This window comes from Neofelis nebulosa, chromosome 8 (genome assembly GCF_028018385.1).
Source record: "Neofelis nebulosa isolate mNeoNeb1 chromosome 8, mNeoNeb1.pri, whole genome shotgun sequence".
NCBI lineage: Eukaryota > Metazoa > Chordata > Mammalia > Carnivora > Felidae > Neofelis > Neofelis nebulosa.
The window spans coordinates 78,271,321-78,298,660 of record NC_080789.1 but is presented as its reverse complement, the minus strand read 5'-3'; the positions used below and the strand labels follow the sequence as shown (position 1 = coordinate 78,298,660).

General features: G+C 38.7%; 1 protein-coding gene across 4 annotated transcripts; it reads left to right on the top strand.

Annotated features, from left to right (window-relative positions):
* Positions 1 to 863: 863 nt before the first annotated feature.
* RESF1 (retroelement silencing factor 1) lies at positions 864 to 26,870 on the top strand. Of its 4 annotated transcripts, none has more exons than XM_058743163.1 (6): positions 864 to 1,000; positions 2,296 to 2,391; positions 4,050 to 4,250; positions 17,189 to 22,256; positions 23,607 to 23,690; positions 26,149 to 26,870. In XM_058743163.1, the coding sequence occupies exons 4-6, from the start codon at positions 17,246 to 17,248 to the stop codon at positions 26,313 to 26,315; spliced, it is 5,262 nt and encodes a 1,753-aa protein (XP_058599146.1). In that variant the 5' UTR covers positions 864 to 1,000; positions 2,296 to 2,391; positions 4,050 to 4,250; positions 17,189 to 17,245; the 3' UTR covers positions 26,316 to 26,870. The 4 variants fall into 4 exon arrangements, with proteins under 4 accessions (XP_058599146.1, XP_058599148.1, XP_058599149.1 ...); XM_058743164.1 differs by lacking the exon at positions 864 to 1,000 and adding an exon at positions 1,703 to 1,824; XM_058743165.1 differs by lacking the exon at positions 23,607 to 23,690.
* The last annotated feature ends 470 nt before the right edge of the window (positions 26,871 to 27,340 follow it).

Genomic DNA, 27,340 nt, shown 5'->3' with positions numbered 1-27,340 from the left:
TCAGTTTTGGGGGTCTGGGAATATTAAAAAATGTTCCCATATAAAGTAATGGTAATTGCTGCATCACTACACTATTTTGGATTAGCAAAGTTTTCATAGAAATTCTCTACTTTTGGATAGCAGGAGAAACCTGCATTCCTGTTATTCTCCTTTTATAGGTGAGAAAACTGAGCAGAGACAGGTTAAGTGATTTTCCCAAGGTTGTAGATCTAGTGAGTGGGAGTGGCAGAGCCAAGATCCAAATCTTAGGTCAAAGGAATTCCCTGCCCACCCTTTGGCAAAAACTAACCACCTCTGCCCTTTCTTATTCTTAACCACTCAGATGGGACTCCATTATTTACTTCATATTATAAAAATCCTTGTATAGAAAACATTGATTTATTTTATTTATTTATTTATTTATTTATTTATTTATTTATTTGGAGAAGCTTCCTCTGCATTAATGGATGTTCTCCCTATTCCATTGGCTGGGGGAAAAAAAAAACATCTCCGTAGCTTCACTTTGTGTGCTTTCTTTCACATGCTTTATGGAAAGTTTGCCAACCCCATTCTCTACATCATTGGTTCTGAGACCAGCTGCAACAGCCTATCCTGGGAACTTGTTAGAAATCTACATTTCAGTCCACTTTAGCCCTACTGAATTGGTTTTGCAGGTGGTGCTCTTCAATCCTTTGGACCATTCCGACGCAAGTGAAACATAAAGTACCACTGATGGAGACGTTTTCTCCATAGGACAAGTAAACCTGCCTTTGCAAATCTCGCCGCCAGGGACTGGAGGGCGGGGCTGGCCACAGCCTTTGTATGCGTGTGGCACTAGGACCCGGGCGGCGCAGGGCTCACCGCTGCCGCTCACGGCCGGGGGCGGGGCCTAGCTGTTCGGGGAGCCTGGGCCTCGCTGATCGACCCGCCCCTGAAGGCGGACCGAGTTGACTTAAACTCAGGGGCCCGGGAGGCCCAGAGCGTCCTCCCCGCTTACCCGCGCTGGGCTCGGCGCCCGTCGGTAAGTGTGGGGCCGGGGAGCCCGCTGCCCCTCGCTCTCCTCAGGTCCCAGGCGCGGCGCTGGCCGTCAGGAGCCCAGGCGCCCGCGGGCAGGCGCCGCGCGCGAGGCGGCGGGCGCTTTTGTTCTGAGGCGAGGACGGAGTCTCGGGGTCGCGGGAGCTCGGGCGTCTCCGGGCCTCCGCCCCGCGACTCGCGCGCCCCACCGCGTGCCGGCCCCTCCGCTCGTGGCCCTGCCTGCCGCGCGGGACCGGCCGGGGCCAGCCGCGGACGCCGAGCCCGAGCCGGAGGGCGGCGCCTCATGGGTGTTTTCTTTAAATTGCCTCACTCCTTGCGGTGGAGGTCGGGGTGGAGAGAGCGAGTACGCATTTTGTTGAACTACGAGGTGGTGGGTGTGAGAGTACCTTATGTTTTTAATTATTTCCTGTCGGTGGCGTGGAAAAAAAAAAAATGTTTGTTTTGCATTTACGGTTTCTCGAGCGTTGCCTTCCTCCCCACCTCCATTATGCTGACCCTCCCGAAACAGAATTGCTCGGCTTGTATCTCCAAGTGGCCCGCGAACGCCTCTGTTCCGCAGATGCTTTCTGTTCCTCAGCAGTAGTTAGTTCCTCGAGGCATTTTTAAATGCACAAATGCATACCGATTTTAGGTGTTTTCGAGGGAGGCGAATGCTCTAAGCAAATGTCCTTAGGATCTTGAGTTCAGCAGCAACCTTTTGAGGAGAATCGTTTCAGTGAAAACAGTTTATTTGTAATACTTTAAGGAGCCTACCTTCAAAATAAAGAGAACAGCCCATGATACGATTCAGCTTGGGGTGCAATTGAATAGGTGGGTCGCAGAGCTTGTTTGGGGACTTTTCTGCTTAACGGTGCTTGTAAATTGTATGTTTTAGTCATTGTTAGGATTCACGAATGTTAAGGTTTTAGTTACTTTCCCCCCTGTACAGTCGGATTCTCTTACTGTTCCAGTGAGGAAAGCTGCTAAGATAAAGTATTTCTGTTTTGGAATGGTAGGGCAGTAGTGATCCTGGAGGACCAACTTGAATTCTGACTTAAACAGTGAATGGTATTTTAGGCCACACCTAGTTTCTATTTGTTACTTTCCACATCTAATGAGAATTCTGTAAACTTAGTATGTTTTTGGTGCAACCTTAAAGGAACACAGTTTGGCACAGCAATGTCCTATCTAGCAAACAGAATAGCATGTGCTTTTATCATAAAGTAAGTTTCCTATGAATAAAAAAAAATGCAGTTCATATTAAATTATTACTAATTATAAAATGTTTCTTGCTCTTCCTAGGACCCAAGAAGTATAATAAACACTGTGTGAAGGGGGACTGACATGCTTGGAGGGAAATGGGAACATAGTAGTAAAAGACTAACATTGTACTTAAAAGTAAGTATGTTACCTCCAAGTAGCCTGCTCTAATTTATTATGGAATTAAATTGTTAATTAAACGAATCGGCATTGGTTAAATATTAAACAGTAGGGCACAATGGATTTGATGACAGAGCTTGAGGAGAAATATATGGTTGACATAGCATAGAGAATTTAGTTGTTAGTCTTTGCAAGAAAGAGTAGATTATGGGAGGTGACTGGTTCAGGTTACTCAGGCAGAGGTCTACTTAGGATTGCTCTATTTTTTAGAATTTTTGTAAGTTTATTTTATTTTATTTATTTGTTTTTGAGAGAGAGAAAGAGAGGGAGACCGAGATCCCAAGCAGGCTCCTTGCTGTCAGTGCAGAGCCCGACGTGGGGCTTGATCTCACAAACCATGAGATCATGACCTGAGCCAAAATCAAGAGTTGGAAGCTTAACCGGCTGAGCCACCCAGGTGCCCCAAATTATATGAATTTTAGTCATACAACACACGTGGGACAGCCCCTGTCTGTGAGTGATAAGAGCTCAGTAAATTTTAGTTGTTGTCCTGTTAGAGGAAAGATATTTTATGGCCTCAGACAACATTGTATCTAATAGGAAATTCAGTTTGCTCCTTTAAGGTCTAAGTTTATCAGCTCTACGTTAATCAGTTTTGTGTTGATTAAACCCTTTACTATAGATCCTGTTGTAGGTTATGTTTCTGTAGGGAAGTACTAGACGCAACTCTGGTTTTTACCTCTAGGCTTAATTTGAAGTCAAGAATATCTCCATTAAATTCTCCTTTTTAAAAAAAAATTTTTTTTGAATGTTTTATTTTTGACAGAGACAGAGCATGAGCCGGGGAGGGGCAGAGAGAGAGGGAGACACAGAATCCGAAGTAGGCTCCAGGCTCTGACCTGTCAGCACAGAGCCCAACGCAGGGCTTGAACTCACAGACCGCGAGATCATGACCTGGGCTGAGGTCGGCCGCTCAACCGACTGAGCCACCCAGGCGCCCCTCTGTTAAATTCTTAATTCAGGGCATATTTGCCCCAGAGCCTCGTTTTTCCATATTACTGTGTGATATACAGGACTCCCTTACCATTTAGGTTATCGATGTCTTGTATAAATAGGAACCTAAATGTTTAGGGAATTGATCTTGTTGTTTGAAAAGGTATTTATAAAGGTGAATTTCAAGGGTTTTGTGTGTGTGTAAGCAGGCCTTCTCCACCCTCCTGCCCCATCCCTCCCATTGAAACAGACATGGAAAGCATTCAATTTGAGATAAAGAGACAACATTTACCAACTCTGTCTCTAGAATGCAAGTTAAAATTTACTTTGTAATAAGTCTTGTAAAGAAAGAACTAACTGGGGACTTTGAGAAATTCTAAATGCTTTGTTGGGAGGCAGCATTGTAGTGTGTATATTCTTGAGATCCTAAGTGTGCTTATAAATTGAAGGGCAGTGTTAGAGGCTGGCCTCTTGAGGTAAATGTCGTGAGACATTTGCTCATAGTTCTAATGACTGCAAAGATAATGACAATCACTAAGATTCTCCTGAGATGTATTAAATTATATGACTTCACTGTAAATTAAATCTTTAATTTATGGTTAAGATTGCAGAGTATTATAAGAAATTATATTGTCTACCCTATGTTTTAAGAAACAAATCATAAGCAAATTATTTTTTTTAAGCCCTAAAAGATAATTCACTGGATCACATCATTAAGAAGTTCAAATAGTTCAACCTTCATGTTTGGCTGGATCCAGTATCTGAATATAAAGAAAGAAAAACTTTAAAGACTTTTGAGACCCTCCATCTTTGAGCTCTGTTCTTCAGCATTGACTCCATTCGCAGGCACACCTTTCTTCCTTGAGTGGCTCTAGCATCTCCAGGTATGTATCCAATCAGCTTGAACTTAAACAGACAGGCCTTTTGTATGGTTGCTCTACCAAAAGTCTATAATTTCATTGGCTTTCTTTGGGTCATGTACCCATGTCGGTGCTATTGACAGGGAAATAACTATGTTTGGTTTTAAACCACAGTTTAGGGATATAATTCATATGCCGTATTTATAAAATTCAGTTTGTCCATTTACAGTGTACAGTGTTGTTTTTTTTTTTAATTGTGGAGAGAGTGTGCCCTTGTGTGTCTGCGTGAGTGGGGCAGAGGGAGAGGGAGAGGGAGAGAGAATCTTTAGCAGGCTCCACTACTTGCTTGGAGCCAGATGTATGGGGCTTGATCCCAAGACCCTGGTAACTTAACCAATCAGGAGTCAAGACACGTAACCAACTGAGCCACTCAGGCACCCACTACAGTGTACAGTGGTTTTAAGTTATGTTCACGTGGTGTGCAACCATCACTGCAGTCAATTAGAAGAGTTTCTTTACTCCCAAAACAATCTCCATGCTCATTAATGGTGTTGATCCTGAAGGTGTTGAATCTGCACAGCAACCAAAAAGGTTTATTTAGACCCTTAGGGATTGCAATCTGAGACACACAGAGTTGACAAAATCCAAAGTAAAGTGCTGCGACAAGTGGGGAGTGCAAGCTTACATAAGCAGAAGGCACAAGGTTACATAACTTGTTTTGGATGAATAATGATTGGTTGATGGGTGCTAGCAGAGTTGAAACTAACTGTAATACGTGTTTGGCTATTTGTAGGCTTTGGCTATTTAGCCAAAGTAGGACGATGCATTCCAGGAGGTGGTCCAGTTGTAACTGACAAAAGTCAGAATTTTGTGATGTTTTGAAAATTAAAACTGGGAAAAAAAAAATTAAAACTGGAGACAAGCCTCGACTCTACTTTCGATATTCATCTGACTCTATTTAGAGTGACTCTCTTAGCAATGCTTACTCTGTTTCGGAATCTTCTTTCACAGATCACTCCCCCTTTTCCCCAACCCAAACATTCCCAGGCAACTATTAATCTAGTTTCTGTCTTTAGATGTGTGTGTACGTTTCGTACAGATGGATTAATAATAATGTGATCTTTTATGACGTCTCTCACCTAGCATTTTGTTTTCAAGGTTTATCCATGTCCTTCACTGCTTTTTATTGTCAAGTAATAGTCGATTGCATGGATATGCCACATTTTGTTTATCCTTTAATCAGTTAGCAGACATTTGGATTGTTACCGCTTTTTAGCTACTATGAATAATGCCCCTGTGAGCGTTCATGTGCCAGTGTTTGTGTAGACATACATTTTTAATTCCTTTGGGTATGTACCTAGGAATAGAATTGCTCCATCATATAACTACTTGGTCTTTTGAGAAACTGCCAGAGTGTTATTCAGAGTATTTATATATATTTAGGTTTAGATTTACATTCTCAACAGCAAGGCATAAGAGTTCCAGTATGTCCACATCCAGGGCAAACACTTGTCTTTTTGTGGTATGTTACTGTAGATTTTTTTTGTTGTTGTTGTTGCTTTTTTAAATGTATATTTATTTTTTAAAGATTTTTAAAAATACTCATTTTTGAGAGAGAGCATGAGTTGGGGAGGGGCAGAGAGACAGACAGACAGACACAGAATCCAAAGCAGGCTCCTGGCTCCGAGCTGTCAACGCAGGGCTTGAACCCATGAACCCGGAGATCATGACCTGAGCTGAAGTCAAATGCTCCACCCACTGGGGCGCCTGGGTGGCTCGGTCGGTTAAGCGTCCGACTTCGGCTCAGGTCATGATCTCACGGTCCGTGGGTTCGAGCCCCGCATCGGGCTCTGTGCTGACAGCTCAGAGCCTGGAGCCTGTTTCGGATTCTGTGTCTCCCTCTCTCTGTGACCCTCCCCCGTTCATGCTCTGTCTCTCTCTGTCTCAAAAATAAATAAACGTTAAAAAAAAAAAAAATGCTCCACCCACTGAGCCATACAGATGCCCCTGCCACACCATATTTTTGATTGCATTCTCCTGATGGTTAATGATGTTAAACATCTTTTCATGTGCATATTGACTATATATCTTTGGAAAAACTTTCAATTTGAGTTGTCTTTGTATTGTTGAGTTGCAAGAGTCCTTTTTTGAATTCTAGTTCCTTATTGTAAATGTGAGGGTTTATTTTTGGATTCTGTTCCACTGATCAGTGTCTATCCTGTGTCAGTGCCACATGGTTTTGTTATAGTTTTGTAGTAAGTCTTGAAGTTGGAAAGTGTAAGTCCTCCAACTTTACTCTTTTCAAAATGAATTTCAGGATCAGGTTCTTGATTTCTAGAAAGAAGACATCTGGGATTTTGGTAAGGGTTGTACTGACTCTGTAGATGAATTTGGGTGGTGTTTATACTTTAACAGTATTAAATCCTTTAATCCATCGAATGTGGGATGTTATCCCTTTTTTTTAGGTCTTTAATTTTCTCTTCTCCCCTCCCCTCCCCTCCCCTCCCCTCCCCTCCCCTCCCCTCTTCTTTTCTATCTCTGCATTCAGCATGGGGCTCGCTCTAACTCGAAACCCTGAGGTCAAGAGTTGCATGCTCTTCCACCTGAGCCAGCCAGGTGCCCTTGGTCTTTAATTTCTTACAGCAATGTTTTATAAATTTTTCACTTTTGTTAAACTTATTCAAAGTGTTTGATTCTTTTTAATGTTACTGTATTGAGATTGATTTCCAGAGTAAGTGTTGTTTAGAAATACATTTGGCTTCTGTATACTGAGCTTGTAGTAGGCAACTGAGCTAAACTAGTTAATTAATTATGTTAGTTTTTTAGTGGATTCCTTAAAAGTTTTCTATATACAAGATCACATCATCTGCAAGTAGAGATAGTTTTACTTCTTCTTTTCCAATCAGGATGTCTTTTATTTCTTTCTTTTCTTTCTTTTTTCTGAACTGCCATGGCTAGAACCTCTAGTACAATATGGATTAGAAGTAGCAAGAACAGGCATCTGTGTTTTTTCCCTGGTTTCTTAGAGGATAAACATTCAGTCTTTAACTATTATGATGTAAGCTGTGGGTTTTTTGCAGATGCCTTTTATCAAATCAAAGAAGTTCCCTTCTTTTTCTAGTTTGAGTGTTTTTACCATGAAAAAGAGTTGGATTTGAAGATGCATTGAATTTCCATCCTGTTAGGTCTTTCTTCTGAATCTACTGAGATGATCATGTGGTTTTTGTCCTTTATTGTATTGATATTTTATATAACATTGATTTTTTTAAATCAACCTTGCATTTCAGGGATAAGTCCCACTTTGTTGTGGTATATAATTATTTTTATATGCTGCTGTATTTGGTTTGCTAGTTCTTTTTTGAGGATTTTTGCATCCATATTCATAACAGATTGGTCTGTAGTTGTATTGTGATTTCTTTTCTGGTTTTGCTATGGAGTAATCTTGGCCTCTTAGAATTAACTTGGGAAGTATTCCCTCTTTTGTGTTTTAAAAACGTTTGTAGAATTGGTTTATAATATTGGTTTATAATATTATAATACTGTTTTTGGAATGATTGTCCAGAGTGCCATTTGGGCCTAACCATTTCTTTTTGGGTAATCTTCTGGTTACTAATTCAATCTCTTCATAGGCCTAGTTAGATTTTCTGTATCTCGAGTCAGTTTCAGTCAGTGTCTTTTGGAGTTTTTTGGGGTTCTTCACTGAATTCCACTGTATGTGTGTGGGGAGGTTCCCCTCACACCAACAACAAGCAGTTCTCTGGGGACACCAGCTGGGTCTCCTACAATTCTGACACTATATACCTGGGGGGTAGCATCAGATTCTACAGGTTGAGGGCTTAGTCCCACAAGACTGCCTTCATCCATACTTGAGACACCAATCACAAACCCAGGTTATTCCCTGTGCTTCTGACGAACAGGTTACGGATTGGAGGTTTTTATAACTCCCCTCCTTGGACTTGAGATATGAGTCGCAAGTCTAGATTGTTTGTTGCCTGTACTTGTGTCTAACTGGCTGTTGATTGGAGGTTTCCCCAACCCCTTCGTTGGAATCTATTAATTTGGTAGAAAGGCCAATGAAACTCGGAGAATCATTTTACTTACTGGGTTACTGGTTTATTGCAAAGGAATTTAAAGAATATGAATCAACAGTCTAGAAGAGCTGATAGAATGAGGTATGTGGGAAGTTGTGTGGAACTTCTGTGCTCCCTCTGGGTATGCCAAAGTCCCCCAAATCTTCATGTGTTCACAAACCCAGAAGCCCTCTGAATCCTGTCCTTTTGAGTTTTTATAGAGGCTTTATTACACAGTCATGACTGATTAAAAACACTAGCCATTGATTTAACCTCCAACTCTCCATCCCTCCCTGGAGGTGGGGGAGGGCTAAAAGATCCAACCCCCTTTTCACATGGATGGTTCTCCTGCCCGCCCCCACCTTTTGGTGCAGTCTAAAAGTCACCTCATTAACCTAACAAAAGGCACCTTTTTCACTCAACACTTGGGAAAACCTCAGGATTTTAGGAATTCTGTGTGAGAAATAGGGACAAAGATCAAATATATATTTCTTTGTATAAATTACAATATCACAGGGAGCTTGTTCTTTTCTTTCAGATTATCGAATGTATTGGCATGTGGTTGTTCATAGTATTCTCTTTTTGTTTTCAATGAAAGGTTGGTAGTAGTGTCTCTATTTCCTTATTTTAGTAATTTGAGACTTTTTTTTGGTCAGTTTAGGTAAAGGTTTATTAGTTTCGTTGATCTTTTCAAGGACCCAAGTTGTGGTTTTGTTCCTTTTCTCTATATTCTCATGGCTAAAGTTTATGACAGCAAAGGATACAATATAGGACTAACAGAAAAGAGATGCATAGGCAAAGTCTGTGGATGTGAGGTACATGCTTCCAGGTTCTTCCGTGAGTACTGAATGGGCGTGCCATCTCTAGCTACAGTCAGCAGGGACAGATCAAGTCAGGAAGCATTTATATACATTAGAGATTCTTAAAAAAAATTTTTTTTTAAATTTACTTTTGAGAGAGTGTGAGTGGGGGAGGGGCAGAGAGAGAGAAAGAGAGGGAAACACAGAATCGGAAACAGGCTCCAGGCTCTGAGCTGTCAGCACAGAGCTCGACGTAGGGCTTGAACATGAACAGCGAGATCATGACCTGAGCCACCCCAGCGCCCCAGAAATCTTTTTTTTTTTAATGTTTATTTTTGAGCACACTAGTGTGAGTCGAGGAGGGGCAGAGAGAGGGAGACAGGATCCCAAGTTGATATCATAGAGCCTGACATTGGTCTCACTAATCACGAGACCTGAGCCGAAACCTAGAGTCACATGTAACCAGTCACATTTAACCGACTGAGCCACTCAGGCGCCCTGCCTCTCATACGTTAGAAATTCTTTAGGACCCTGAAGAATATTTATGTAGGTTATATCAGATCTTCTTCTGCATTTAGTTTCTTGCCATGTGTTATTTTAGTTGAAGTAGTTGAGGGTGTTTATTGGAGGTCAGAAATTTATCTCAAGTAGGTGACTTTCATTATGGCCATAAAGATTCACTGCCACAACTTCTGTTGGTTTTTACATTTTCCTTCCACATGACCATGCTACTATACAAGGTGTTGTGGGTAAGGTGGCTTAGAGCATGGAAGTGATGAGTTCACAGTTGAGTGATTGCGATTCCTTCTCACCCACCATAACTTGCAGAGGTCCTCTATGCTAGTTGGAGAAGGAAAATCATAGACCCAGGGGATAAGGGTTGGAGGAGTAGGCAGAAACTAGTAATCTAATTTACCTCAGGCTTGTAGCTGCCTACTACTCTTAGTCAACATACTGCTGGCCAGTGGAAGATCTTAATCTTAAGGACTCTTAGAAACCCTCAGCAGTTGCTAATTTTTGGGGAATGAATGCTCTTGGGAGTGGTGTCCTTTGGGCCAAGACTTGTGTAATTTATGCTGTTAGTCATGATTTCCATTGGTTTCCTGATTGAGGGAAAGCAGAATTCTCTTGTCTGTATCTTCTAGACTACAGTTATGGTTCTGAATTTAACTGGATCTGTCATCCCCTACCTGACCCTGATAATAAGAAAGTAGATTCTATCCTATAGGTCTCTTCTGGTACTTCAGGTCCCCTTGCGTCATTAGTCTTAACCTTTAGTTTTATAAAACCTGGATCTTAATGGAATGCCAACAAAATGCCTGTGTTCTTGCAGTCCTCCAAACAAAACCTGGTACAACCAGAGTAAACACTAGAGTATGGTCTATAATGACGAAGGTAACTAACTGGATGTAACAGTTTTCAGATTTCTCTTCAAGGCAGTTGAGCCTGCTTTTATGGCAACTGTTTGGTTCTGTTCAAAGAGTTTATCCATCTCAAGAGGCACAGAATTGGCTCATTCCTGTTGTAATAGTGGTATTTATCCTCCTAATACACTTTGTACTCCAACAGCATATTGCATCTTAGGTAGCTTATACTGGCAAACTACTCCTCTGTATTTGAGGCACTTGTCAGGAATTTCTAGATATTTGAGACCACCACCCTTCTAATGAATCTTGTTTGCTTAAGGTGGTGGGTACCTGGAGGGTTTTAAAATGAGTTGCTAGGCAGAACTCCCAGGAGGGATAACTGACTTTTTCATGTGTGCTCTCTGATATTTAATTCCCATTTTAGGGAATAGTACAACTCTAAAGTTAGTTTGAAATTTGTCTCTGACCTCTGCTCTGAAGACATAAGCGTAAACTTTCTAGCCTGAATGATAGACGCATTGCTCTGAACTTCCTACTGGCCAGTCATGATGGGTATGTGTGATTGCCAGCATCCCACGCTCTGCTTAGATTAATCAGTGAGCAAAATTAGAGCAATTTATTTCCCACTCCCTTGTTCTTCCAAAGAGAAAGCCATGCGACTCTTATTGGTGAGCCTTGATGATACCTGGGACGTTACATGGCTCCGTATGGGGAGCTTGTGGCCTGACCTCCACAAACGGCCTGATCATTCTGCCAGGGATCAGGGTCAAGTCACTCTTTTCCAGTGTTGCCTAAGAAGAAGTACAGTTCGTTAGGGTATTTGAGTGTCCTGTGCTTCTGAATAGAATTTGTAGCAGGACACATGTAGGGTGGAGGGTAGAGATGTAGGGGGCAACTTCTCCATTGTACCCTGATGACCTTTGTCTATTCATGGGCCAAATAGGCAAAGCCTAATCTCTGTCTGACTCCTACCTTGGCAGGACACCCAGTAGGCCCTTCTGGAACAAAAGTTGATAAGAACCCTTGTGAGAAATAGCCACAGGGATGTTTTTTTTTTTCCTGTTGAGCACAGGACTTTACCACCTCCCTTATCCTTGGGTTATATAGTCGCCAGCTATAAAATGGCTGCAGTTTAGAGTTGGCTTTTTGGCAACCTGTGTTCTCAAACACCTTGGGATCACCCTCTGGGAATAGGGACACTGATGTTATTTTTTTCTGTGTGGGTAAGTAATAAATTTGTATGTGAAGTTATAGTCTTGTCTCCTTTCTGTCTCTGGCAATGTGGACAGCTGTGATAGTGGGATTTCTAGCCTTGCTAGCCTTGCACTATTGCCTGGCTTCATTCATTTGTTGTGACAGTTACCTGTGATCATGTATTTAAAGCATTCAGTGCAGTTCTTAACATATGGTAAACTCTCAAATGTTAGCTGTTATTTATAGAATTGTATTATAAATAATGCAAAATTTAGAATATTCTTGAAAGCCTAATTCAAGGATTGATAGCCTAATTTCTTCTATGACTAAGGATATGAGCAGCCAGAGCTAGAATAATAGGTTGAGAAAATCGTGATACTTTTCGAATTTCTGAAAAGTGCATTTTACATTGAAGTGTTGGTATTGATGGTTTTGTTGATGTTACAGAAGCATCTATAGCTTTTGCTAACGTAAATCAGTTTTTCAGTGGAAAATAGTGGTTTTCCTCGTTTTGACCACATCAGCTGACACTCCAAATAAACTTTGGTTTGTGGAACACATTAGATGTCAAACTTAAGCCATAAGGGAAAGTTTCACTGTAAAATACCAGAATGGGGGGGAGGGGCGCCTGAGTGGCTCAGGTCATCATCTCATGGTCCGTGAGTTCAAGCCCTGCATCAGGCTCTGTGCTGACAGCTCGGAGCCTGGAACCTGCTTCGGATTCTGTGTCTCCCTCTCTCTCTGCCCCTCCCCTGCTTATGCTCTCTCTCTCTCTCTCTATCTCTCTCTCAAGAATAAACAACATTAAAAAATTAAAAAAATAAAATAAATTAATAAAATAAAATAAAATAAAATAAAATAAAATAAAATAAAATACCAGAATGGGGGGGTGCATGGGTGGCCCAATTGGTTAGGTGACCGACTTTGGCTCAGGTCACGATCTTGCGGTTCGTGGGTCAAGCTCCGTGTCAGGTTCTGTGCTGAACAGTTGCTCAGAGCCTGGAGCCTGCTTCAGATTCTGTGTTTCCTTCTCTCTCTGCCCCGCCCCTGCTTGTGCTCTGTCTCATTCTTGTCTCTCAAAAATGAATAAATGTTAAAAAAAAAAAAAAAAATACCAGAAGGGTTTTATGTTTTTTTCAGGTATAAGAAGAGTATTTAATATGTTTTTTAAGAAGTTCTATATTTTTGAAGTATTGAAATCATGTGATGTTTATGGCTGACACGAATCTGAAAGGAGAAGTGGGGACTTTTTCCCATCTGGAAGTTTAAATAGGGACTTCTTTTTAACTTGGTGTTTAGTACTTACAGATTATGTTTATTCATTTAACAAACATTTATTGAAGCCTGCTGGACATTGTCTAGGTTTGCATCTTTTGGGCTGCTCTGAGACAGTCTTTTTTTATGCCTATCATCTTGTCTATTAATAGCATTATCTTTCATTTTAATAATGTTCCAGTTTCTTTGACAAATTAACAGTCACCCTTGTATATAAAACAGTTCTTGATGTGGCTCTGTTTGTCCTGTTCTATTTCTTACAATTTCATCTGACCTGTAGTAGGCAGATCATAATGTAACCAGTCCGTTTTCGTAGAGTTCTGTTCATGGATGTGTGAGATTGTGTTTAAAATAGATACTAATATTACTATTCTTCCACAAGCTGTGATTTTTAGGTTATTTTTTTACTTTGAAATTTCTGTAATAAGGGTAAACTACAAATAAAGTTGCTGGGTTGAAAATTTTTCTTTTTTTAAGTTTATGTTTTGAGAGTGAGCGAGCAGGGGATGGGGGCAGAGAGAGAGAGAGAGAGAGAGAGAGAGAGAGAATCCCAAGCAGGCTCTGCACTGTCAGCGTAGAGCCCAATGTGGGGCTTGAACTCACTAACAGTGGGATCATGACCTGAGCTGAAGTCAGATGTTTAATTACAGAGCCACCCAGGTGCCCTATTTCTCACAGTTTTAGAGGCTGGAAGTCCAAGATCAGGGTTATGGTTTCTCCTGAGGCCTCTCCCTTCTTGGCTTGTGGTCAGCCTCCTCCTATGTGATGTCACATGGTCTCTCTCCCCGCCACCGTGTGCATATGCCTTTCTTATGAGGACAACGGTTGTTGTCCTGTTGGATTGTGGTCCTATCCTTCTCACCTCATTTAGACTTAATTACCTCCCTTAAAGGCCTGTTTTCAAATATAGTCACACTGGGGATTAGGACCTCAACATTTGAAATTGGTAGGGGGAATAATACAATTTAGTTCATAACAGCATCCCACCCCCAAGTACATACAAGAAGTAAGGGGAATTTATTAGGCATCATTAAGTCTAGTAGAAAAGCTAGTTTGTATTATGCTTCGGCCTTTATTTATTTTTTTCTTTTTTAAGTAAACTGCTCTTAACATGGGATTTGAACTCACAGCCCCGAGACCAGGAGTTGCATGCTTTAGCAACTGAGCCAGCCAGGTACCCCTAGTCAGTTGTATTATTAAGGAGCTTTCCTGAGAGAAGGCATGTAAGGAATATACAGATCTCTCTCTTTTGGGGATTCGTTTTTAATTCAAAAGCATACATACCTTCTTCAATCTTGTTTTTCTTTTTAGTGAAAACACTATGACTCAAGACTTGATAGATGTAAAAGATCTGTAGATTGTTTTGGATTAAAAAAATTTTTTTAAATATTTATTTTTGAGAGAGAGAGAGAGAGAGAGAGAGACAGACAGACAGACAGATCCTGAGCAGGAGAGGGGCACAGAGAGGCAGAGAGACAGCATCCTAAACAGGCTTCAGGCTCTGAGCTGTCAGCACAGAGCCTTACACAGGGCTTGAACTCTCGAACCATGAGAGCATGACCTGATTGAAGTCGGACGTTTAATCAACTGAGCCACCCAGGTGCCCCTGATTTAGATTGTCTACATAAACTCTGTGAACAGTCAGTTTATGTTTTCCTTCCCAATTCTTATGCTTTCCAGATCTCTAGTACCATGGCAAAAAGAAAGGGTAATAGTGGCGTTTTCATTTTATTGTCAATATAAATGTTTGAAGCTGATATTTATCAAAATTAAGGAAATTTCTATTGTTGGTTTGATATGATCTTCTAATAAATGGATATTGAATTTTATCAAGAGCTTTTGTATCTGTTGAAAATTTATCATCTGGGGCACCTGAGTGACTCATTTGGTTGAATGTCCTACTCTTGATTTTGGCTCAGGCCATGATCTCATGGTTTGTGAGTTCAGATCCCGTGTTGGGCTCTGCATTGACATTGTGGAGCCTGCTTGGGATTCTCTCTCTCCCTCTCTACCCTTCCCCTGCTTGCTTGCTTTCTCTGTTAGATAAATAAATTATTGTCCTGTGATTACTTTGGTTAATTTTCAAATGACAAACTTTTTATTTTTGAAGTAAAGCCAGTTTGATCATGATGGGTTATCCTTTCCATAGGTCACCCCATTTGGTTTGCTGACATTTTGTTTAGGATTTTTTCATTTACATTTCTGAAAGAAATTATTAATTTTCCTTCTTTTCAGCATTTGGATGACAGCCTCAGTGAATGAGCTCTGAAGTGTTCTCTCTTTATCCTTTTAAAGAAGCTGTATGGGGATTGTTTTCTTTCATGAATGATTGTTGGAATACTCCAGCAAAGCCTTATAGGCCTGGCATTTTCTTTGTGAAAAGATACTTAATTATCAATGTAAGTTCTTTAAAGAGATAGGGTATTCTTACTGTGTTAGTCCTGGTTATATGTATTTTTCAAAGAATTTGTCTATTACTCCTAAATTTGAAATGTATTGGAATAAATACTTATTATTTTAGTGTCTATAGGGTCTAGTGGTAGCCTCTATTCCCAATATTGTGCTCTTAAAGTTTCATGATGGTATTGTCAGAGGCTTAATGATTTTTATTCTTTTGAAAGAATCAACTTGTGACTAGCTGAATTTCTACATTTTTATTCATTTTATTTCAGTCTGTCATCATTTCTTTCCTTGGGTTAACTTAGGATAGTCTTGTGATAAATACAAAGATTGTTTCTTGGTTATTTATTCATTCATTTATTTATGAATGAAGGCATGAGTGAGTGAATGTTTTTAAGTAATCTCTATGCCCAGGGTGGGCCTCAAACTCCCTGAGATTAAGAGTCACAAGCTCTACTGACAGAGCCAACTAGGCACCCCTCCCAGTCTCTTTAACATATTTATTTATGCTCTAAATTAGTGTTATGTGTTACATGAACATGGGGATAGGAACATGTTATGGACTGAATTGTGTGTCTTCTCTTCTCCCATTTGTATGTTGAAGCCCTAACGCCTAATGTAACTGTATTTGGAGGTGAGACCTTTATAGGTAATTAAGGTTAAATAAGGTCATAAGGGTGGGGCTCTAATCCAATAGGACTGATGTCATAAGTAGAGGAAAGAGGCACCAGAGAGCTTGCGCGCGCTCTCTCTCTCTCTGTCTGTAAGTGTAAAGTGTATTCTTTATTTCTCAATTATTTGGCAATTTTCTATTTACTTTGTTTTCTATAATTTCTAGATTGATTCTGCCGTAACTTAATCTGAATAATTGAATACTTTGAAAATTGAGATGTGCTTATGGCTCAGCTAGATGGTCATGTTGGTAAAAATTCCATGTGCGCTTGGGAAGAATGTATATTCTGCATTTAGGGTGTAGTATTAATATGTTTAAGTGAAGTTGGTTTTATTTTATTTTAATTGGTCTTTCCTCATTTACTATGGTTGTAGAATTGACCATTTTTAGATTTGCCAGTAGCTGTGGGTGAGAGTGTAAGTTATTTTAACCTTTTTGGAGGGCAGTTTGTCATTGTTCGTGAAGATAATTTTAATGTCCTTTGACACATTGATTTCACTTCTAGGAATTTCCAGAAGCATTTAGCCAAAAATGTAAAGTATAAATATAAGAATCCTTAGGATAGTTTACAAGTGCAAAAACTTTATCTGCCAATAAAGGACTGGTTAAATGGTAATATATACTCAGAAAGTGTATGTTCTGCAGGCAATGAGGATAATATATTTGTAGTGAAATAATAAGGTATCCTAGGTATAGTAATGAAAATGAGGCAAAAAGATGAGGTTTCCTTTATGTATTTGTTTTTTACCTATAAAATTTTCTGTAAGAGGAGGTAACAATAGATACCTCTGGGGAATTAGACAATGGGGATAGACAATAAGGACTATTTGCCATGTGTTTGAAGTTTTTTGTTTGTTTTGTTTCAATGAACATGGGTTACTTAGAATAAAGAGACTGTTAAGATCAAAGTAATTGCCACTTAAATGGAGCAAGCAAAATACTATATTGTGTAGAATTCGTATAAAACACCCCAGAAATTTTATTGATGCTTGCCATATTTATTGTTACATCCTTCTTTGCTCTTTTCTTTGTATCTCTTCCCCAAATTAAAGATGAAGTTTTGACTGGTCAGAGGTTTCTGGAATTCTAATAGACCATAGCATTGGTGTTAAGGTAAACTAATTTTCTTGAAGTTTTATGCAGACAAAACAAATTTTTAATGAAAGATCTTTATTTCCTACAGATTCCTGACATTCAAAACAACTGACTTTTAATACTCTGCTACTACATCAAATCAACAATGAATTGGAATGCAAAACCAGAGAATGTCACCTTACCACCACATTATCCTAAAAAGCCGTCATCTTTTTTGGAGCAGGCTTTAATAAATACATTTAACACAACATCTCAAAGTTCTTTAAGCTATCCTGGAAGTAACCAAGAAGCATGTATGTTTCTTGGAAATTCAAATCCAGTTTCACAGCCACTGCTAAACATGAGAAATTATACAGCTCCTCAGCAAATCCCTATTTCTGATATACATACCGGGACAGTTGTGGCCTCACAAACGTCAGTAGAAAGAATAACATATGCAAATGTTAAAGGATCCAAACAACTAAATCACAATTTGCAGATGTCTTCAGGCGTTACCCAAAATGTATGGTTGAACTCACCAATGAAGAATTCTGTGCATTCTCATACAGGGGCAACTGTATCTCATCAAACTAGTTTTGGAACTAATACACCTAATGTACATGCACTACAGAATCAATTTGTAACTTCAGATACCTGTTCTGTGCAACTACAAATGATCCCCTCCAATTCTCCAAGAGTTCCTGTAACTTATCAGTGGACCCCAAGACTTAACCCATCTGTATCAGAACGACAGGTTGACTGGGCGCAACAGTATACATCCAGTGGACTGACTTATCCAGATTACAGACCACTTCCAAAGCAATATAGTTACACATCACGAAGCTCTTTGCAAGATCCTTCCCTTCAGAAACAAAACCCTATGCCATCTGCATCATTGCAAATTAAAAATAGTCACCCTCCAGATCCTCCACAGACTTTACAGTCAAAGCAGACTGCAACTGTACATTCCTATCGATACGCAGTTCCTCAAACTGACAAAAGGCCTCCTCCTCCTTATGACTGTAGATACGCAAGCCAGCCTTTGCAAAGTACTCAGCATGTTATTAAACAGGCTTCTTTGGAAGTTCCTCAGAGTCAAGAAATGCACTTACCTGAAATGAGGAAAGACTTTTCTAGAAGTTTTCAACAGCATTGGCAAAACCTTAATGAAAATGTCAGCACAGTTGGAAATTCCTGTAACTTGAAAGTAAATAGCAGTGTCATTCAGCCTTTTAATGAACCTGTTAGATCTTCTGTGGATGGTGTTCAGACTCTTGCTCAAAATAATCAAGAGAGGAGAACAGACTCTTGTGATCTAACTTCAAATCAAGTATTGGACACAAGTGTCACAAAAGAAAAGTTAGTGAGGGATATTAAAACATTAGTAGAAATAAAAAAGAAGTTTTCGGAACTTGCAAGGAAAATCAAGATTAATAAAAATCTTTTGATGGCAGCAGGTTGTATTAAAACAACTGATACCTCTTATAGTGAATTAGCTCCAAATTCTGGATTGTCTCTGAAACAAACGGCCCAAATCCGGTCTGGACCACAGGTAACCCTAGTGACTCCAGAGAATAAACTACCAACAGTAATGGAATCTGCAAAAGAAACAAATAGAGCATACAGTACAATGAATTCCAACATTCAGGACCCCAATTGTGGAAATTTTAACCAAGTGAATTCTGTTTTACTAAATTCTGTCTGTTCAGAAAAGTTTCCAATGCCAGACCAGTTACAAGATTTGAAAGTTAGGACTTCTTTAAAGGCATCGACTGTTGAGATTACCCAGGCAACCTTAAATAACACCCAGATTTCATCAGGAAATGTCAATGTTGAACTAAATGTGCCGACAAATTCTGAAACAACTTACGTTCCTCAGTCTGCATCCTTTGAGGAATATGTTTCAAAATATCCAAATAAAAATACGCTAATTCTCAGTTTACTTACATGTAGAGATAAACCTCAGGAGAAGTTGTTTAAAAATGCTTGTGAAACTATTCAGGGTTCTAAACCACATAGTTATGAAGTTAATCCAAGTACCCAAATCACTGGTAACCAGCTAAATTTGAAAACAGTGGAAGCTCCAAGTACTTGTAACACAAATGCCAAGATTTTAGATAACTCTTTTTGCCTTGAGCATAAATCCTCAACAAGTGGAATGCCTTCTAAAAGTGACAGTCACTTTTCCATGGAATTGCTAGCAACATGTCTTTCTCTGTGGAAAAAGCAACCTTCAGAACCTACCGAAGAAAAACAGTGTAATGAGTCAAGAAAAAATAGAACAGCAGTTGGAGTTTCCAAGCCTGTGGAAACCTGTGATAAGAGTCCATTTTCAGTTGTGGGAAATTCTCAGAATAAGGTGTTAAACAGCTCACAAGAAACAGCTTTGTCAATGGGAGTACAGAATTCTGAGTCTTCAGGCACAACCAACACAAAAGGAACAGAACTTCAGGTTGCTGTAGTGTCACCACTAATTCTTTCAGATGTCAAAACCTTGTCTGTCAAAGGAATAACACCTGAAGCTTTATCTGAAACAATGTATCCAGTTATTAAAGAAGGCAGTGTTTGTAGCTTACAGAATCAGTTGGCAGAAAATACAAGTATTACTGCTGCTTTGAAAGCTAATGTTGATGAACCAGTAGCAGGTGCTACGACAGACACCAAGATGTTCTTACCAATTCAGAAGGAAGAGCAAAATGAGTCAACTAACGCAGCAGACGCACCTCATGGCAATCAAGGAAAGCATATCAAATCAGAACCAGATACCCATTATACTGTGAGTGAACAGCAAGCTTCATACAAGCCAAGGAAAAGTGATATTGCTAGCGGTGATATGTTACATATTGAGAATATTTGTTCTCTTGTTGAAGGTGATACGTCTTATAATTCCCAAATAGCGGAGATATTCAACTTGCCGCCTTTGAAAAGAGTTGAGCCACAGAAATCTTCTCTCCCTAAGCAACAGGTGATTAGTAGTGGACAACAAAAAGAACATACAGACAATGTCACTGAAAATAAAGACTTTGGTTTTCAAAGTGATGATTTTTTAAAGTGCACAGATGCTTCACATAAAATAACTGACCAGGCAGAATCACCTCAACCTCCAGAATCATCTTTGAAGCATGTTAAAGCAAATAGTGGAATTTTAGAGGAAAGTGATTTGGAACATATCACTAAAAAAGAAAGCATGGCTAATGATATGTGTTCATCGGCAGCTATCCAACAGGGCAGTTGCCCTCAGGAAGCTGATGCAGTTTGCAATTACACTGCCCAAGATCCTACAAGAAATGAGATTGTATATGATAAGGCATCCATCTTATACCTACATGATCAGCTGTCAGAACTTTTAAAAGAATTTCCCTATGGCATTGAAGCTGTGAACACACATGAAGGTTCTGTGGCCCAACAAATAACAAACCAAATCCCAAAAGGTCAAACTTGTGATAAAACTGGTTGTGACTCCAAAGACTCAACAGACCAAATACAAATTACAATATTAAACTCAGAGCAAATGAAAGAATTATTTCCTGAACATGAAGACCAACTCTGTGAGGTAGACAAGTTGGGAGAACATCAGAAAGAAGAACCTGTAAACAAAGAAGGGGGCCAGTGTGACCCACAAACAGATCCAGATGAAAAGAGTCATGATTCTGTAATGGATTCAGAGAAAGATGATGTCCGTTGCTGTGCACTGGGATGGCTATCTATGGTTTATGAAGGAGTACCCCAGTGCCCGTGCAATTCCATCAAGAAGTCAGCTTCAGAGAAAGAAGGGGAAGATAAATGTTCTCCTTTGAAGATCAACAGTTGTAAACAAGGAGAGAAAACTGATAGAAATGCCCCTGTTGAATGTAATAGTCCTCTAAATAACAATCCGGAGATTCCTTTGACTTGTCCAGATACAAAAAATCATCTTCCTGAAATAGAAGAAAGCAAAAGTATAAATAAGCCCAAAACAAAACATCACAAATCACTGAGGACAGAACAAGAATTATCAGGTCAGTTTTTATCTAAAGGTGATAAAAAACTAGATTCCTTGCAAAGTCACAAAAGGAAAGGAAAACTGAAGTTTCATGAGATAACCTTTCATAGCAGTAATAAAATGACAAAATTTTCTCAAGAGAGCCTGCACCAGAAGCTCATGGCACAAAACTTACGTCCACTAAAACCAAAGGTGGGTTTTTTGACAAATAAAAATAAAGATCTGTGTATGAGGAATGGTTCTTTGGTACCGTCAGTATCCCCAGAGAAAATAAAATTGAAAGCAGGTGGCTTGAGACAAAAAGTTTTGGAAAAAAGGAAGTTAGATGATGGGGGCATACTTGATTCAAAGATAAAGAGGAAGAAATATGATAAACGAGAGCATAATAAAAATATGGGAGATGGTACATTTAAGTTGTGTAATTTTTTGTCACTCGCAAATGAAAGAGCCAGGGTTAAAGAAAAGACAGTATCAAATGCTAAGTCCTCAGGCTCCAAGGATGTTTCATCCAAAATGAGTAGAGTTCTGACACCGAAGGAGTATTTACAAAGGCAGAAGCACAAAGAAGCGATGGGTAGCAACACATCAAAGAAAAGCCACGTGAGAAATGTAACGTGTGATTCTCAGTACATGAAGTCCAGTAAACTTTCCATGCAAGCAGGGAGTTGTGGGAAATCAAATGAGAGACACAATAGTGTACAGGCTTCTAAAGAATCATTAAATACTTCTTTAAGCCATGCTAAAAACCTCAAATTTCACCATTCTGAGGAGTCTAAAATGTGTATTTCGAGGAATGTTAAAGGGATAGTTGGTGGAAAGCAACTTGATAAAATGTGGATTGATAAAACCAGATTAGACAAAAATTTGAACAGTACAGACAATGAAGTTGAATTCGGCCAAATGTCTCCCCAATCAAAGGATCAAAGGAAACTATATCTGAACAGAGTTGCATTTAAATGCACGGAACGTGAGAGCATTTGTCTCACAAAATTAGACAGTTCGCCCATGAAGCTTATTAAAGAGAGGAGACCAGAAAATAAACCTCAGAGCTTCTTACCTGTGAAAGATGCCACAGAAAGACCAAACATGCTGGAGTTTAAATTATGTCCAGATGGACTGATTAAGAATACAAATTCTGATGACAACCGGAAGGATCTGCAGCCTTGTCCTAGCAAGGAGCAAGCACCTGTGCAAGGTCTGGTATGATTTTTTTGATGATGTCTACAACATTGTAAGGCATGGTTTTAAGTTTATCTTCCCCTTACTGTAAATTGTACTCAATTTGTACTTGATGACAGCTGTACGGAATTGTAAGGTTTGCCAAATACAAAGATTTCGTTTTGCACCAAGAAGCCGATATTATGAAAAATGTTTTTGTGCTAAGTTAGAAGAGTGTTAGTTATACATTATTTCAATCTTTTTAAAAATTTTTTTTTAATGTTTATTTATTTTTGAGACAGACAGAGCATGAACAGGGGAGGGTCAGAGAGAGGGAGACACAGAATCCGAAACAGGCTCCAGGCTCTGAGCTGTCAGCACAGAGCCCGACGTGGGGCTCGAACTCACGGACCGTGAAATCATGACCTGAGCCACCCAGGCGCCCCTCAGTCTTTTGTTGATTCTCATTTGTACTTGTGATTTCAAAGCTCTGTGAATTTGAAGCTTTGGTCTAAATATGAGGAAATAATCATTACATATTTGTGAAAACTTTTTATACATATGGAAATGGTTTGATTTACTATTATCTTTGAAGTAGTTGTTAACTGTGTTATCACGAAAGTTAAAGCACTGTCCTGTAGTCTGCTCTTGAAATGGGAGGGCAACGGAAGCAGTCTTGTCCAGTGTTAAGTTACCAAGGCCAGAAGGAAGCATGACTGTCATTTGGCTGAATGATAGAATTCTCAGTGTAGTGCCAGGAGGGAAGGAGAAAATAGAGGACTAATTATTTGGTAGTCAGGAAACATTTAAGTGTTGTGAATATTACTTATAAAACATTGTGTTGAGAAATTCAGATTGGAAAAGTAAAGGATTTGAATGGCAATCTTCTTTTCTCCTGTGTTCTTCAGATGGTATCTGGGCACAGAAAGTTACAATGTAAATATAAGGTACATTTTCTTGGAAGGATATAGGGATGTATGGTAAAAATAGACTATAAAATTTATGTTGTAAAGTATTGGTGATTTCACTTGGCCATATAAATGTATCTGAGGCATGGGTGTAACAAGAACATTGGAAGTAGGTGGGGGCAATGGGAGGGGCTTTCTTTGTCTCATGTACCCTTAAATACCTTGGAATTTGTTGGTGTTCAGCCTAAGTGGGAGAAACAATTCCATAGTGAAGATAAACTTTAAATGCAACCCATTTTTCATTTATAAGATACTCAGACACTTGAAATGGAAGGATTTTTGAGGCTTCTTTTAGACTTGCAGTATATGTGAATATATTTAATGCCTTCTAAGATTTATTTTATGTTTATATGACTTTCCTTCATTAAAGTACTAAAAGATGAATAGCAATTTCTAGAGATCTGAAAATGAATATTTAGTTTCAGGAATAAAAAGTACAAAAGAAGACTGGTTAAGAGGTGTAACTGAGGAGAAAAGGATGCCAGAAGCCAACCAAAAAATAGGTAAAATCGTCATGTATTTAAATTTTTACTCTACGTATTGGGCACTTGGTCACACAGAGGCTGGATTATACTTATGAAACTATTGTGAAGTTTGATTTTTATCCATATTTTTTGAATGATTCAGTGTATGGTAGGAAGATAATTTCTGATATTTTCTGTCATACTGTGGAGAGGGGAGCAGTGGTCTGTTTCCTGTTAACAAGAAAATATTTCTCCTCTTGATGAGTTAGGTAACTTTTCTGTACAGGATTATGCAGTAAATACTAGGTTTTGCAGATCGTAAGGTTTCCTGAATACTCAACTCTGAGACTATAGTGAGAAAATGGCAGAATAATAAATGAATGAGTATAGGCTATACTTGAGTATAGGCTATACTTCAGTTAAACTTTATTTACCACATTGGGCTAGACGGTTAGCCATACCCTGTTTGCTAGCTCCTGGGTGGGGTGATTAGCAAATTTAATTCATTTAATTCTCAAAACCAGGTAGATGAGCATGTCCCCATTTTATCAGTGGGAGGTAAGGTCATTAGAAATTCCATGACTAATAACCAAATAGGGACTTGAACTTTGTCCCCTCTTTTCAAAGTTAATTCAGTGTGGAATTTGAGTTATTTTGATGATAAGAGACTGAGTCTCCTAGTTAAAATTTATTTCTCTTTGTATGGGAGGGATTTAGGCTGAGTGCCAACCAGAAAAACCAGAGCTTTCAATATCTTAGTGGAATGAATGCACTTTGTTTTTAGGGTTTTGCATTGAGAACTAGAAGCTAGGGTTCAGGAGTTTTATCTTAGTTTTGGCTAATTGACTATGAAAAGACAAGTGTTTAGAACTCATTGAAAATGGGTATAAGCAGAATTTCACCGTGAAAAATAAAGAAGCACATTTCTTAAAAGAGAGGAAGTGATGAAGTGGAAAAGAGAGTTTAAAACAAATATACGTAAGCAGGCTTGCAGAAATCGAGTCCTGCACAGTAAAGGTACACATAGGAAAAAACTAAATTGATTTAAAGTCTTAAAGAAGAACTGCACTCTTCGTCAGAACAAGAAAACAGCTGAAACAGGGCAAAATGAATTTTAAAAGTTGTAAGAGTGGAAAGCATACTTTTAAAGTTGGAACACAGGAATTCAAAAGTGAGAAAAATGGAAATGGGCATTGAGATTGGATAAGAAAGGTCCTTGGAAATAGGAGAGATGTTACTCCGTAGAGAAGGTAAGAGACATAATTGAAATCTGAATCTGAAAATACTCATAGATGCCTGCGCAAATTGACCAGATATAAGCATGAGCTAAATGAGAGACATAAAGACAGCCACAAATAAGATGAGCAATAAACTGAAGTTGAGTAAACATCAGTGCTGAGAATCGTGATAAAAAAAACACAGACTGGGGCACAAGCTCAAGGAGAATCTGCAGCAGGGTAAGGAATAGCCAAGATGTGAAGTGTGAGATGAATCACTATGTTGTACCTGAAACTCACGTAATATTGTATGTCAGCTATACTTCAATTAAAAAATAAAAGCAAATAATACTTACAATCCAAAAAAAAAAAGGTCTGGAGATGAAGGAAAAGCGTGGAAGAACAAATACCAAGATGAAGAGGTGGAGAACATGAACCAGCGGGAAATGAGACAAAAAACAAATGCTGCAAACTCCCAAACAGATCAAAGAAACAGTTTAGATAATTATACATCTACATTTGGTAGCAAAGGTTTGAGTGTAGATGGAGCAAGTTGTGAAACTATCAAGTCAAGGTAAGGTACAGAGAAGAGGGAGTAACAGAATCCAGTGAAAAATGACTTAGGAACCCATCTCAGATATCAGTGTCATAGAAGAAAGCTAATGAGGATGTACAAGAATTTGAAACTAAGAGGATAGAATGCGTGAGTTCCTAGGCAAAAAAAAAAGTAAAACAAGACTATTATGCAGAAAGGAATGGCTATAGCAGGAATGAAAACCAAGGGAATTCTATTCTAGACCAGGGGAATTGGCTACTGAGAAGTACAGCCACATCTAGAAATGCAGGAGGTAGGAAAAGCTGGACCCATCAAAAAGATAGGCTAATATAACGCTGAAATGGTCTGACAACAGAAAACTATAGACATGTCTTAGAATACAAAAACTTTTCCATTCACTGGTTGAAACTGGCTGGTTTGTGCTCTTTATATTGCTAGTTTAGATAGCTGTTAAAAAGGTCACATTTATAATAGTGTGCAAATGATAGAACAGGATAGCTGTGGGATGTGAAGATGGGATGAGAGTAGAAGAGAGTCCCCAAAAGAGGCAAGATGTCCTGTGTGTGTAATTTATAATTCTGTAGGTAAAAAGCCATAGTTTGTCCAACTCCTTGTCCTAATTTTATCCCAGAGAAGAGTGCAGGGTTACCCTCTCCATTTTAATTGATTGTATATTGGTCACAAACACTGAATAATAAAGTAAACAAAATTTCTGTTTCCTTAGATGATAATGTTTTGGCTAATGCAAGACTCTCCAAGAGAAGCTTCAGTGCAGATGGATTTGAAACACTACAAAATCCAGCAAAAGATTCAAAAGCAATGTTTCAAACCTACAAAAAGATGTATATGGAAAAGAGAAGCAGAAGCCTTGGTAGTAGTCCTTTAAAATAATTTCAAGGCTAATTTTTTTGATGGTTCTGTAATGGGCACCAGGAAGTTTCTGCCAGTTTCTTTTTAGAATATTTTGCTGAAAATGCTCAGAATTGTAAAAAATGTCAAGAGAGTTTGGATACTACATAAGTTTTATACATCTATGAAATCAATTAAGTGGCTTGAGAACCTTGCTTGTGGGTACCAGACATAAGAGATAGATGGTATTTATCAGCAAAACCATAAGGTATTGAATTTTGACATTACTGAACAAAGTTTACCATTGTTTATTTTGAAATGCTAACTATCGATCCTGAGGGAGGACTGTTGTTCTCAGTTAAGGACTTATTTTAGCTGGGACTGTAAATATATTTTTATTTCTAAAGCTTATTAGCAAAACTTATTTTTCAAAAATGCTCACTGTGAACGTCAAAGTATATTCTTAAGTATTTTATACCTAATTGTAAACTTTGTCAGAAGTCTTGTTTTGTACTTGTTAAGCTGAACATAATTTTTGGATAATGTTTAAACATTACTTTTCATACTTGAAATAAACATTTATTTTTTAAAAATATATATGTGAAGTCATAATGGATTGTGTTTCGTTTTCTACCCTCACAACAGGACACATTTTAGAAGGGTGTTTTTAAAAGGAGAAATGTTAAATTAAGCTGTCAGAAGTAAATATTTTTAGGTTGCATTCAGAAGAAGAGCAAACATTTTACTGGGGTCAGGAAATTGGAAGAAAGAAGGCAAAATAATGTTTCTGGGTTTTACTTTATGACTCCTAGAAATGTGTTGGTTAGTTTCATAAAATCTCAATGCCATATATATTATATTTATATATATTTATAAATTGTATATATTATATATGTTATATATAATATATATGGCACTGAGATTTTATGAAAATATAATAAATTATATATTATGTATAAATTATATATAATACATAAAATAACAAATTATATATAATATATATATGGTTCATACTTAACCACATTTCTGGGAGTAGGGAGAAATGGGGAGTTTAAGGGGAGTATAGT